The 14,171-nt window shown below is 34.2% G+C and overlaps 1 protein-coding gene across 4 annotated transcripts in view; it reads right to left on the bottom strand.

The window, feature by feature from the left end:
- Positions 1-14,171, bottom strand: part of CPEB2 (cytoplasmic polyadenylation element binding protein 2) — a 50,474-nt gene that overhangs the window by 22,156 nt on the left and 14,147 nt on the right. For 3 of the 4 annotated variants that reach the window (XM_030270762.4, XM_030270763.4, XM_072928013.1), the window contains exon 4: positions 6,288-6,338. In XM_030270762.4, coding sequence (XP_030126622.1) covers positions 6,288-6,338 — 51 coding nt within the window. Of the gene's footprint in view, positions 1-6,287; positions 6,339-8,577; position 14,171 lie in introns of those variants that run through there. The other variant, XM_072928014.1, reaches the window with a different exon arrangement.

The raw sequence follows: 14,171 nt of genomic DNA, 5'->3' as shown, positions 1-14,171 counted from the left end.
AACTCTTTCAAATATTTCAATGTTTTAAACTTGATCTTCACTTCATGCTAATTATGGACAAATTAATTATGGGAACTTTGCAATTCATCCTCAAAAATGTGACTTGTACCTTACACAAGTGCTTAAATAACACACATATGGTATTGAAACTGTAAAAAGGAAAATAATACTGTAAAAAGCATGTAGCAAGTGTTAAATTAATCACAGACACATCCTGGTCCACATGGAACAGTTTGTACAGTCCTTTGCAGTGACAATGCAAATGCTGTAAGCCGTGACCTTCCTTTTTCATGAAAAGACCGAGCAGAAAATTAACCGCAAGGTTTTGTTTGAAACAAAAGATGCCTTGTACTAGCAAACGAAATCAGGGCACAAGTCACAAGAAATAGCATTGTATCAAAAACACTGCACAAAGGCAAAGCAACAATTTCGCACAGACTGCAAGTAAATCCAAGATTTTCCTAACTTTTGAGTTTTGCAAGATTCTTAAAGAGATCATGCTTGCAGCTACAGTTCAGAAGACCATACTGATTGCTTCTCTGCCTGAAGGCTAAAAAACTAAAAATAGACAGATTACTAATACAGAAACTATTAAGCTTTGTGCAATTTCTTAGTTACATCTCCACAAATTATTTTCTATTCCTGTTTAACAGACCCAGTATCTGAGAAAAATTACTTTAATCATTACACAGTGACATTAAGTATCCAAATAGATGTTACTATTAACCATAAGATCATAGCAACATTTAGGAACAGACTGCTGTGTCTTGGCATTATTGTTTTGATTTTACGAGGCCTCTACACACACAGTTCTCCTAAAAGCAACTGTTGTTCTGGGTCACTGAAATACATATAGACTCAAAATCACTGATGCATAAATGTCATTCACTGTTCCATTCTCATATTATGAAATACTTGTATCCTGGTACCTCCTATTTGATTACAGGTTTGAAAAAATTTTATTAGATATAGTATTTTTCCCTTTGTTATCTTGATCTCTTCTGACTAGAAATTCAGTTTCGGTTTCTAGGACTGTTTACAGAACTCTGAAAAAAATATTTCTTGTTTTTTCTCCCTTAGAAAAGTTATTTTTACACAACAGTGTTCGTCTTTCTATCAAATTTGTACTGAACTTGCTTTTAGACTTATTCTCTCTCACCTGAAATAATTATTGAAGAGAATAGTTTTTGCTTAAAGGTTTTCAGATCCTTAAAATTTCTACTGGAAAGCCAAAACAGAAAAAAAACCACTTTCTGAAAGAGACCTGGGTATCTAAACAAGTGGAAAGACTTTAATTCAGATTTCTGACATCAAAACAGAATCCACAAAACAGTGTATTCTTCTGTGTGATCAACTCTCTCACTGATCAGCTGGGTAGACTGATGCTGAGCTTCAGACATGTTTTCTCCCTGAAGCCAGGCCCTCAGAAGACACAGTTCTGTGTCAGTGTTGCAGCATGTACAAATCTTCTGACTCCTGGCCAAAGTGACTCCCACATGGCATTAGCAGCAGCGTCACTAAGCCCTCGCCTAGCCCCCACATGCTTTATTTTTTAAAAATAAATTCCATCCACAAATAAAACTAGAGTAAGCAGGGAAAATTCAAGTGCAGCCCTTCTACAGCAATGTCTGCAGTGCTGTGTTCTCTCTCAAAGGATAATAGTGACGCACACTAATATTCATCTTTCAGCACAAGTGTCAGGATACTGTTTTTCTTTTCTTCCACCCTTTCAGCCCACCAAACCAGCTTAGCTGTTTTCTTACATTTTCATAGTTAAGACAAGTTGATATGCAAAAAAGTATTTTGTTACATAACTACTGAAGTTTTCTTCTCTGTGGCATTCAAAAAAAAGAAACAGTAATTTTAAGGGAAAACAAAAAAGAGTAATTAAAATGTTAAAAACTCCAATGCAGTCAAAACAGTAGATGGTGCAGTATTTTATAGAAAGGGAAATTACAATGATGTACCAAAGTTCTCTGCATTTCTTGATTCAGCAAAACAATGACATCAGGGAAAATGGGAGAAAAACTGTACCCAATGTAGTCACATCATTTACTTTACTTGTATGACAAACCTTCTTCCCTAAAATTTATCTGTCTTGCTCATTTAGAGTGCAAACTAGTGTGCGCAGGGATTTAGTGCTACTTTGCATCTAGAAAAATGCAGAATTTCTGAATATAATATAATGTTTTACACCTTACAGAACATGCATGCTTACAGAGCATGGCAGCTCTATAAATATAGTTAATTTCAGGTTTACCTATGCATCAAGACTATACAGATGTATTTAACATACACATAATCAGTGCACATTTTTGTAGATAAGTAATTGCAGGGAAGACAGCTCTTTTGGAAAAGGCCAGACACTGCAGGCAAATAAATGATTTATAGCAACAAAAAAGGAAAGATTAAACTGTTTTCCTTAACTTGTCCAAATACTAAGTCATACAGAAATTTGTCTTTTATTTTATAAAGCTGGATATTTTAATTAGCTAGTAACTTGGAAAGATTTCAAATGAGTGAGAATGCATGCAAGACACTTATTCTAGAAAATATTAATTATGCATCACATACAAGAAGCATAATGATGCCCAATAAAATGAAATCCAGTAACACTGGAACCTTCCAAAATTAAGAGTGCAGTATATACAACAAAGTCATTCCCCTTTAGCTAAAACCTCTTTTTCTATAGCCCTAAAGTTACATACTAATACAGCTTACACCCATCAAAAAAATTAAAATCCCCCTTTCTGCAGTGTAAACCAGGTCACAGATTTAAGACATAAGTACATACATTTGTTGTGCATGCTTAACTAACACTAAGACAATAGAACTATGTTATGTGAGCAATGCTACCGCAAAGATACCAAATGTATGGTTTCATTTTATTCAGACACATAATTCAAATACGCAACCAGAGATCAAATATACACATAGTGCAATAACTCAATTGAATGACTGAGCTGAATTAAAAATACTATGTTGTGTATCAGGAAAAACTACCAAGTAAACTTCCTACAAAGATAAAATACTATTTGTCACTAACATTCTGACATAACGATCAAATAGTGACAGAGATATGATGAAGCCTTTTTCATTAATAATTGTAATTTAAAGAAATCCATAAACAGCTACAGCAGTAATTCCCCAAGAGTCTAGACTAAAGGACTTAGATGCCTAATTCCCATTTTATTCTATTGGATTTGGGGGCCCAAATTCCATTTAGATTTCTTTAGAAATAACACCTTCCTAGATTTTAAGGCTGAAAGACATCATTATGACCATTCAAGCTTGGCACACCTATAAGACTACAGAAGTTAATTTAGCAATTCCTGTATAGGAAATTTAGTAATTTCTGGTTGAAGTAAACCAGCTTTCTTTAGAAGAACAACCAGTTATAGTATCTGTGAGAAGTCTAATACGCCCTTGCTAAACTAATCAAATGGGTAATTATGTTTCAACAGCAACTGAAAAAATTCAATGCTTTAAAATAAGAAAGTGGGGGAAACCCCATAATGGGGAAGAACACCCTACATCCCAAAAAAGTTGACTCTTCCATTAATACTTCCTTCTATGTTCTCTCTAAGCTGAGAAAGCTGCAGTCAGATTACCCACTCCAAAGTAACTTTTTTTTATTTTTGAGAGATAATAGTCATTAAAAATGCATTACTTTTTTTTACAGCTTAAGCTGAAACAGATACATAATTATATATAATTTATTAAAGCACATAAATCAGGTTTCCTTTAGTTCATTTCAATAATTTAAACAATGAAAACTGTAAATATTAATATTAGGCACAGTCCAGTAAGTACATTTTAAATGAGTTGGGGAAAAAAAAAAAACCTATCATTTAAGAAAAGGAAAAACTACCTAAAAAAAGAAGTTTTATCTAGAAGTGCTTAGTCTTAAAAGGGCTACACAATTTCAGTCTGGGTCATGTTAGAACTTTTCCGGAATCCAGAGATACCAATTCACTAAAATTATTCTAACTAAAATCCAAAGAGGGTCAATTTTAAGTATTAGTGCATGCATAAATGGGCAGAGGATGTTTAAAAATATTTGTGATTTGCTTTCACGAAGGTCTGGTATTCCTGCTCTTCCTCATAACTACTACAGTACTTACTGAGAAATTAAGGGACAAATGTGGAGTCTTTGAACTACCAACTTTTCCCAAATCTCCTTCCAAGGCACCAGTTACAGGGATAGAGAGGGAAATGTTAGCTTGAACCCACTTAAGTGGAGAAGGAAATTTAAGTCTACAAATTCATCAACAGATGTTCAAACCCTCATTCTCATTAATGCACATTTGAAGGAAGTCCCTCAATTCTTCTTAAGAAAGGCTGTGCAGAGACTGAGCAGCTGGAGCTTCCAAAAGCGGTTTCCAGTGCTTCTGTTCTTGAGCTGCAAAAAGGTGCAGTTAAGACACGCCAACCTTGAAGGGGCTCTGAAGAATGTTCCTGACTGCTCTGGCCTGCACCGACAGCTACATCACACACAGCTATGTGGTAGATATTAGGTGTCTACACAGCATGGCTCTGAACTAAATTCAAAAGGCCATAATTTAAAAAAATTGAGTATCTAAAAGGTGCTGCAACACATAAACAGTTATTTTTATCTCACTTACTGAAGGATGAAAATAATATTACAGGTTTTAAAGAGGACAGCAGTCACACTAAGTGCTACCTTTCAAAGTACAAGAGAAACCACACAAGCATTAAAAGAAAGATATTCTTCAGTGCATGTTCTAGCTTTGTGGTAAAGTTTTAGGACAGAGTGGTACCACTGTGTTTCTCCAGTGTTCACGATAACAACAAACCCCTTCTTTCCTAGATATTCCACAGAGTAACAATAGTTGCAATGTGCCTTTTTATGCAAAACTCTAAAAACAGAAGTTCATCATTCTAAGTAAAATTAAATGAATTAAAATATTAATTTCTTACAGCCATCTTACTGAAATAATTCAGTTTCTCTTCGTACCTTCCCATCTAATACTTCCTTGTACAGCAGCAGATAATGACAATTGCACATATACCACCTGAACAAACCAGCTTGCAGAATAGGTCTTAAAGCTGCAGTTAAATACAGAAAGTATAATGTTGTAAATGTTGTGACATTAAGCACCACGATATTCAGTGTAGAGGAATCAATACAGAGTTGGCTAAACACTGATTTTATTTCTATAGTTAAGTATCTATTTTTTTCTTTTCAAGACATGCCATTATCTTAAAGTTACCTTTTCAATATCAAAGGATGTACTTCTTCAAATGGCCATTATGCAGTATTTTCCTCTACTGGGCATAAAGGTAAAGCTTAATTTCCTTAAAATTTTAAACATTTGCTCAGTGTTATCCAGGGAAAACAGATATTTGTTTGCATTTTATATCCATTTGCACATGTGTAAATGACTGTGCAGAACAGGTAAAGCAATTTAAAAAACTACCAAAACCTAACAATAACAAAAAACCCACCTCCATATAATTTCAAACAGCAACAAATGTGTTCTGGCCATATGTTTTTCTTAAGATATCTTTACTGCTAACACTTAGACTCATCAAGTGAATGACAAGAGTGTACTTCATGTACAACAGCTTCCATGTCTTCTAATATAGAAGCTGTGGCACTACAGCTCTATTTTTTCCCAATGCAGAAAATACTTATGTGCAAACCCCCTGATTTATTATTGACTTAGATGGATTACCAAGCTGTGCTTCCTTCTTTAGCCTTGAACAAAGGCTAAAGTTCATGCCTTCACTGAGTAGCAGATGTTCATGAAGTCTGACCTACTGGGAGAGGAACATGAACATGAACTCTAACTTCAGCATATTTCACGGTTAGACACGTGCTTGACAAAAGCCACTTTCAAAAACCCCAGCAAAAATAAAATGTTATTTTTCACATGAGTGTAATACAAAGTGTCTAGTTCACTCTTTATTTACCCAATATAGAAAAACATGTGTTTCTGGCCTTCTTATTTTTCTAATTCCTGTTTCAGTATAATAGATTTCTTAGAGCTCTTTAGAAAACATACCCCTGGATTGCTTGAGAACAAAACAGAATAGTGCATCATTATGAGCATTTCTGATTTCCAATAAGCTAGATATAATGAAAGCCTGTTGCAAGATTAGCTCTTGCCATTTAACTCCAAGAAATGGCAACAGTCCCATCAGTGTTGAAGACTAGAGGCAAGTAATTCAGTAACAGAATAGAACAGTATAATTTTATACCAACATGTCAGATTTAAGTTAAGCTAGAGATAATTAGAAACTGTTACAAGATTGGAACTTACCATTTAACATCAGAAGATTGTCAGTCCCCGGATGCGGATAACTCAAGCGACCTTAAAAGAAAACAAAAACCAAAGAACAAAACAAATGCAGAGGTTTTAGCTATTATGCTGGAAAAAAGAATGAAATATCACTGCTTAGAATTTGCCTAAGGGAAATAAAGAGCTAATATTTAACTCCAAGCACATTAACCAACAATACCCTTGACCCAAGTTAAAGCTGACAAGAACAGACTTCTTAACCTTAATTCTCTGGTCATAAGATCTGCAGTGTACTTTGGGATCAGCTCCAATAGGATAAAGCCACTTTTTGTTTCATGACACCCAGAAATAGTGCTGATTGCTTTAGTCTTCTCTTTCACAGCAACTGTGAATAACTGCACTATGCACATTGCTTAACGGAGTGGCATTTCTACAACTTAATGCTTCTATACTCAAGCAATTAAAAAAAAAAAAACATGTCAAGAAATAAGGCATGCAAAGTGATTTATGAATGCATCTTTGTGTATTTAATATAACTGTGGTATGTAATATTTTTCAGTAAGCCTAGCAACATTAAAGCAGTTCCTTATCTACAGATTCAATAAAATTAAAGACTATTAGAGATAAAAATTTCAGCATTTTACACTGAATAGAAAATTACATGAAAACCTTATTTCATGACATTAGAATTTTTCAAGACTTGCATTTTACTACACCAGGGGCATGCTATACTTCAGTATTTAAATGAATGGTTTAAAATGCACAGCTGAAGCGTCTGTTCACTACAAATTCCTTTTTATTAAAGGAGACTTTTTTACAGGAAGCTGCAAACATACCAGTAGTGCACACTGATCTAGAGAGATATTTACAATAACTGCTGTGTTTGGAAAAACTGTGGTTGAATGTGCAAAAAACTGCATTGCCATCTATCTTGCTATTCAAATATACTTGCTTGGTTATAATGTGAAGGACATTGTATATATATGAATATTGTGACTCAAATACCTAAATCTTCTGAAGGAAATGGGAATGCTTGTAGGGGCATAAAGAAGAACCCAGTCTGGAAGCAATGGGCATGTAGATCGCACATATTTTTAAATGGGTCATATTTATGCAAATGGCTTGCAAGAAAAAGAAACCCCAGGGGTTAAAAAGAAAGAAAACCAAATCAGCAAGCTCCATATTAAGGCTGTCTAGCAATCCTTATCATACTCTGCTTGGTCCTCTACTGCTGGAAAGCCCATGAGTTTAGCAGCAAGACTAGAAATTTCTTTAAGTAGTTCCAAGTCCCAAGGGACACCTTTGAGGTTAAATAAAAAATATCTTTGTTGTAAACAGTAAATAATAGGGTTTAGGTTTTCCTCTTGTCCGTTAGGAAACTAACATAGCAATTTTCTACCAAAAAAAAAAAAAAAAAATTGAATATATACTGGTTGCAAACTCTGCAATGCAAAACTTCAAAATAGCAAGATGAAGACAATTTAGGAAATTTTGTTAAGCCTTATTATTTACAGGCATTGTGGAAAAAAGATTTTTATACAGCTATGAACTACTTGTCATTCCACAGACTTTATTATTGTAAGAATTCATGGTATCAGAACACCTGCAGATTAGGTAAGAACAATCTGTTGTTGAATTTGGAAGCACTGAAAGGCTAGGGCAGGCTCCTGGAGAAGGGCATATGAATTCCACCCAGAAGGACTCTGCCACCTTCTCCAACAGAATCTTTGAGTAGGTTTAGGCAAAACACTAAACACAAAAATCTTTGTAGGAACCTCTGTCCAGTTTTAATATATTTTTTCTGTTATACTGAATAACAGTTATACCTAATGTTTCTTGAAACTATAAAAATTCTACCCTTCTAGCAATGCATGCAGGTAAAACAAAGAATCAGGAAAAAGGCATCTTTAAACTGCACTATGGGAGCTGCCACACCTCAGCCTGGTGTATAATAAGTTACTTTGCTATACTTCTGAGCTTTTTGCTTTATCAAGGCTAACATTCATCTGTCCAACAGCAAGAATTTCACAAGATCACTGTCATATCATGTTTATATATATTGCTATAGAAATACTTGCAACAGTATGAGGTGGTCCTTGCAAATCAGAATGTTGTATTTATTGAGAATAACAAATGAGAACATGAGACATTATCTTAAACTTCCTTGACTCTGTGGTGACAGTCTCTCCCTATCTGAATTTATCCTCTTTTCCTATCTGTCTAGAGAGACAAAGGATAGAGTTTTTTTTTTTTTCCTGCAATGATTTCATAAACAGTCAGATTTAAGGTCTAGCAAGACAGAGACACTCACCAGTGTCAACATCTGGGGAGGAAAACTTCTAAAAAATAGTAAAGTCTATGTTCATGAAATTCTGCTTTTGCATTCTTTTGCTTCTTTCCCTTTATAGCTTCACAAATAAGCTGCATCTGCTGAAATAATGAAGAACTTCTCACTGAATGGAAGGACTGCACCAGGCAGTGGGCCCACCACTGCAGCCCAAAACCCCATCTCACTGTTGGGGAGATGGATTTGCTAACTCAGATAATGAATGATTTCAAGGTTAGAAAGGAAAACAACTAACACAATATTCAGTACACTGCTGTATTGATACTTCTAAGTTTTATTTACATTGTTATTTCAATGAAATCACACTTCACTGCATTCTTGTGAACTAAACCCATCTATTTGCTACCAAGTGGTCTACAACTTTAAGAACATTTTAAACATAGAATGTTTGCTTACTTTTCCAAAATGCAATCATTGCTACTTACTTATAATGTTAGTTTAGGTTCTTATCCCTCAGCTTAATCCGTTGAAATAAAATTAACTGTTTTCTAGGCTGTCCACCTAATTTCATGACATACATAAATTCAGAACATTTCACACATGGAATTGGGTTCAAGGTCAGTTTTATACAGTGCTCAGACTACAGCATTTTTGAACAAGTTATTCTAGTTACATGGACATTTACTATATTAAACCTCACTTAAAATATCAGTATGTAGAATACAGAAGATGGGAGCACCATCTTGTAACAATTTACTTTGCTCCTATCACATACATCTTTCTAGCTGGCTATTTTCACTGTATGCTGTTTGATGCATTAAAAAAACTGATACCATTTTAAGAAGGCGGCAAAAATCCTATCCAATCCTATGCTGCTTCAGTGTCAGTAATCTAGACCTGCAAAAACCACTCAATCTTCTAGCACTTCCAGTGGACTCCATCTGCTTAAAAAAGTAATAATAATAAAGATGGAATAGTTTAAAGTCAGCTACCAATTATCTAATACTGAAATAATAGTCCATCCCTGAAAAATGTAAATTAAATAATTTACTACCTCTCTATAAAACTTGTCTACAGATCCAAAATTTGTAACCTGCTACTATTGTGAACAAATAAAGCGCCTAATATTACCATTCTGTATCAGAGAGATCACCATGTTACAGAAATTCTCCATACAAACCTGAACTTGCAACTTCACCATGCTACTGCTAATTACTAAGTCTCATGTATCATGGCTAAATTGAAACTAGCATTGCTAAGAAGCAGCAGGTATGCCTGACACTTCTTATACAACTAGAATTCTATTAAATCTAGCCTCCTCTCACTTATCTAAATGTAATTAATATTACCAGAACTGCCTGCCTTGCACAATGCACTCTTCTGTGAGGACAGAAAAAAATTAAAAGCTTCAAGAAAGTTTTGGCAGGCCATTATATCCACTGAATCCAATTCAGAGTCTTGCTAATACAAACGTGAGGAAGAGTAATGAACTTAGTTTTAGCATTTCTATTGTCTCATGTTGCTGATGAGGCAAAGAAAATTTAAATTTTTGTAAACTTCTTCTTGGCATACTCCCTTTTTATTTTAAGGCAAATTCAAATCTACTTTTAGAAATGCATACTTTTTATTCGTATTTAGCTAAACTGTTGGAGAAATCCCCATATATTTAAACACTGCTACTTTAAACATTACTGACTCACAGATTCACAAGTTCGATATTTAATGTCTAATCTCCCCCCTTTTTAAAAAAGTCTTAATTTGTTGTATGAAGAGACTGAGAATCAGAAATTCCTTACCCCATTTCCTTTCTTTCAATATATCTCCTGAGTAGAGGAGAAAAAGCTTCCAAGTAAAGCTTTTCCCAGTAAGTGTGAATGACTGAGGATCACAGCAGTTTGACAAAGCACAGTTTTTGGAATCAGCGTAGTTAAGACAACAGCACTAACCCGTGTTTGGGCAACACCTAGTTACAGACAGCCCAGAGACTGCATTTCCCAATGCTTGCGTATGAGCTATGCAAGTCAGAACGAGGCCAAATGGCTTGTCTTTGACAGTCCATGTATTCACACAAATCAGTATATCAGTCTTAAATATATTCTTTTATCAGAAAAAGTTCCTATGAAAAAGAAGAAACAATGTTTATGTAAGATTTCAAAGCCTTTTCTGTGACAAGGGAGAGAATTTTTTTCCTGCTTCAGAAATTCTTTTCTTGGCACAATTTGAATTACTCTAGGAAGAAACTGTGCAGCTTTAAACTTTAGAACTTCATAACACAAAATATAAAACAAATGTCTTTGAAAGAAAGACAATGCTCTCTGTGCCATAATCTTTACTAGAAACATGTTTAAAACAGCAGGTAATGAATTCCATTAAGTCAGTCTTCCCAATACTAATATGTATTGCATAGAAAATGTAAAAACTGTTTCTAAGCTTTCTCCATAATCTGTTTCAGCCCAAATGCATTGTCTTCCCTGCTTCTTGACAACAAAAAGCATTGATATTTGGGGGAGTAGAAGGGGACAAAAGAACACCGGGTATGCAAGTGGTATGTCTGAAGAGTTATACTAGCAATACCTCTGTGTCAGGCTATCAGTATTTTAATTCTTCTCTCAATTGTTTTAAGAAGTATCAGAAGACTAAAAACAATGATATAAAAACGATTAAATTTAACTTCGGGTTTTATTTCACTGGAATTGAATGGATGGGATAATCTTAAACATTACTTAAGGTCTTGTTGTAAAATGCATTTCAAGAAAGCTGCACGGGAAAGATTCGTTTTAATATGATCAGTATTTCTGCTGCAATGACTAGTTTAGTCAAACATCTTCTCCCTATTACTCTACCTTGAAAGTATCTTATTGAAAGATAAAAATTAGTTTTCTTTTGATCACATGTGTTTTAATGACAAAGCTTTGTCTAAGCAAACCCAAAACTAGTCATTTAGAAACAATTTTCTGGCAGGCATAAACTTAGCTTTCAGTGAATAATATTGGAAATTATTTTTTTTCAAATTCATGAAAGCAAAAGTGGTGAAATTTGACTTGCTCATAAAATGGATCTTGACAAGCAAAATTAGCTATGAGCTAGTATACAGACTGTCTGTTCTGCATTGTGCAAAATTTGAGACAAGATGCTTAGTCATACTCCAGATATCGTAAGCAGCTAAATCTGAAACACGTGCTTGAAATTCCAGGGACTTTCATTTTACTGCTGTGATCAGATATAAAAGATGCATTGTTTTAGTGTGCTTATATTTACTTGAAAACTTGTCATAAAAATATTCCCTAGTTACAAAATACTCTTAGTTGCAATAAATAGGTTATATATTAACAAAAGCAACAAATACCAATATTCTTAATCCCGTGCATTCTGCAAGCAAATATAATGTTTTAAGTAAATGTTAAACTTGCTGTGGTAAAAAGTCATAGATATAACCAATTAATTTGATATAACCAAATTAAAGTTTCATGAATGCCAGAGAAAAGAAAAAGAAATTAAAGTTGCTCAGAAATTACAGAAATTCCAATTAAGGGTGAAAAAAATCAGAAGACAGTAGAGAAGAACTAAAAGGCTGATATACCACAAGGTTTCTTCCTCCCATTTTCAGCCTGTAAGGAACATTTCTCATGCCTTATTGTTAATAACATAGCAGTTTCAGCTGAAATCACATCCACAGAGAAAAAAATCTTATCCATCAACTTAAATAGCAGCACACAATTACTCTATTTAAATTCAGTTGGCATGTGCATTGTTCTCTGCCACTCAAACAGAAAAATAGGTTTCCTTTGAGTGTATCACTATCTATGGCTTCCATCTGTTTTAGTTCAAACATAAAACTTAGCAGAATTTTCACTGTTTAACTGTTAAAAAAAATTTCTTAACTGTACACTGACACCATATTCTCATGTCCCTCAAAAGCACAGATGGAAACTGAGTTTTTCAAGGTATCTACATATGAACCAAATAAACTTTCAAGTCTTAAAGCTTTTTCTTGTCTTACTCTCCTTGCAAAATTATTATTGGAAATACATAATTTTCATCTATTGTAACACAATGAAATACTAAGAGATGAATAAAAATAAAAATTAGTATTTTCTGTGCTCACTGTGTCTCAAATCTCTTCTGCTTTACAGAGATAAAATTAAAACAGTGAGATGGCAGGGGGAACTGAGCAACCAATTCCATTTGTCGTGTCAGCATGTACAGAAAGATGAAACAGACTGATTTTCATCTTCAGGAATGTGAGAGGTGCCAATGGCAGTATATTGCAGCAGAAGATCTGCATTCTCTAGCTTTATGCCTAACAGTACCGTTCCGACAAGGAAACAAGTAGCAACCACCCGAGTGTGGCAATTAGAAGCACGAATCCTTTGTAAGAGGAATGATGCACCTTGTCACCCCACCCTTGAGGAGATACGCATGCTTTTCACACACAGCAGTCACCACTGGGCTAGCTGTTTACAGGTTTCGAACCTTTAGTTTTACTTAATGTTTTACAAACATGTAGAATAGATAGAAGCTGAATTTAATAATTGCTAAAATGGAATTAATTCATTCTAGGCCATAATAAAGAAGAGATCAGATTTAAAAACACCTAAGAAAATTTAATTTTGGCTTCCAATTACTTTAAAGTCAAGTAAAATTAACAGTTTAAGTAAATGCTAGATACTTACAGATGCTTTGCACAGATTTTCAGCTTGGGAAAAAGCTCCAAACTTCATGGTGACTATTTTAAATCTTAAAATACCATTAAATGCTATCTGAATGCTACAGGTCTTCCACATAATCACACAGATCTTAAAAGAATCATGAGCAGACTAACAAGGTGTCCTTCAAATTAGGAGAACAACAGGCCTTTCTGTGCTAATGCAATATATAGTAAATATAGGAGCCTCTAGAAATTGAGAATGGATGGGAGCAAATAATGCTGCAAAAAAAAGTGATTATTTTATTTTTTTAATTGCTTCAATACAGAGATTTAATTTCTACAAAGCAAGCATAAAGTCTTGGATAATTTTAAAATTAGATTGTGTTAATCTAATTAAAACACCACAAATGAAGTAACATCTGATCAACCCAATTGTTTGGGTTCCCTGCCCCATTGTTCAATAGTAAATGCTACCTGAAAAGTATGGAAGAACAGAATTCACACGAGTGAGTTAATGTACAGTGAAAAGAGGAGTTAAAATGGAAGCCCACATATGCTAGCTGTATGCTACTGCTGTGGCCAAATGATTTAATAGAGCTCAGGACTGTAAGAGGAACCAGCATTCTAAAGCCAACGGAATTTCTGGACTTCAGATTTGGATGCATTAGTATCTTCCAGTAGATTAAAAAAAATATTTAAAAGGACAAAGCCTGATTTTATCAATTGACTAAGGTTTTTTTTTCAGCTTTCACTGTCAAGAAAGGGACAATTACCTGACAACATTTGGAGTGGTTTGTTTTAAGTAACTGTGAAACAATGTTTTCAGTAAAAGACAGCTTGAGATTGACTTTCCATTTGAGTGAAAAAATAGTTCATTTTCCATTTTAATATGAAATTGGAATCTAAATTAACAATCAGTATTAATTCAAATATGCAGAATGGATGACCCTTTTTTCTTTACTTAGCATAA

The sequence above is a fragment of the Taeniopygia guttata genome, chromosome 4, assembly GCF_048771995.1.
Source record: "Taeniopygia guttata chromosome 4, bTaeGut7.mat, whole genome shotgun sequence".
Lineage (NCBI taxonomy): Eukaryota > Metazoa > Chordata > Aves > Passeriformes > Estrildidae > Taeniopygia > Taeniopygia guttata.
Note: the sequence above shows the minus strand (reverse complement) of the source record. Positions and strands in the feature narration are given on the sequence as shown.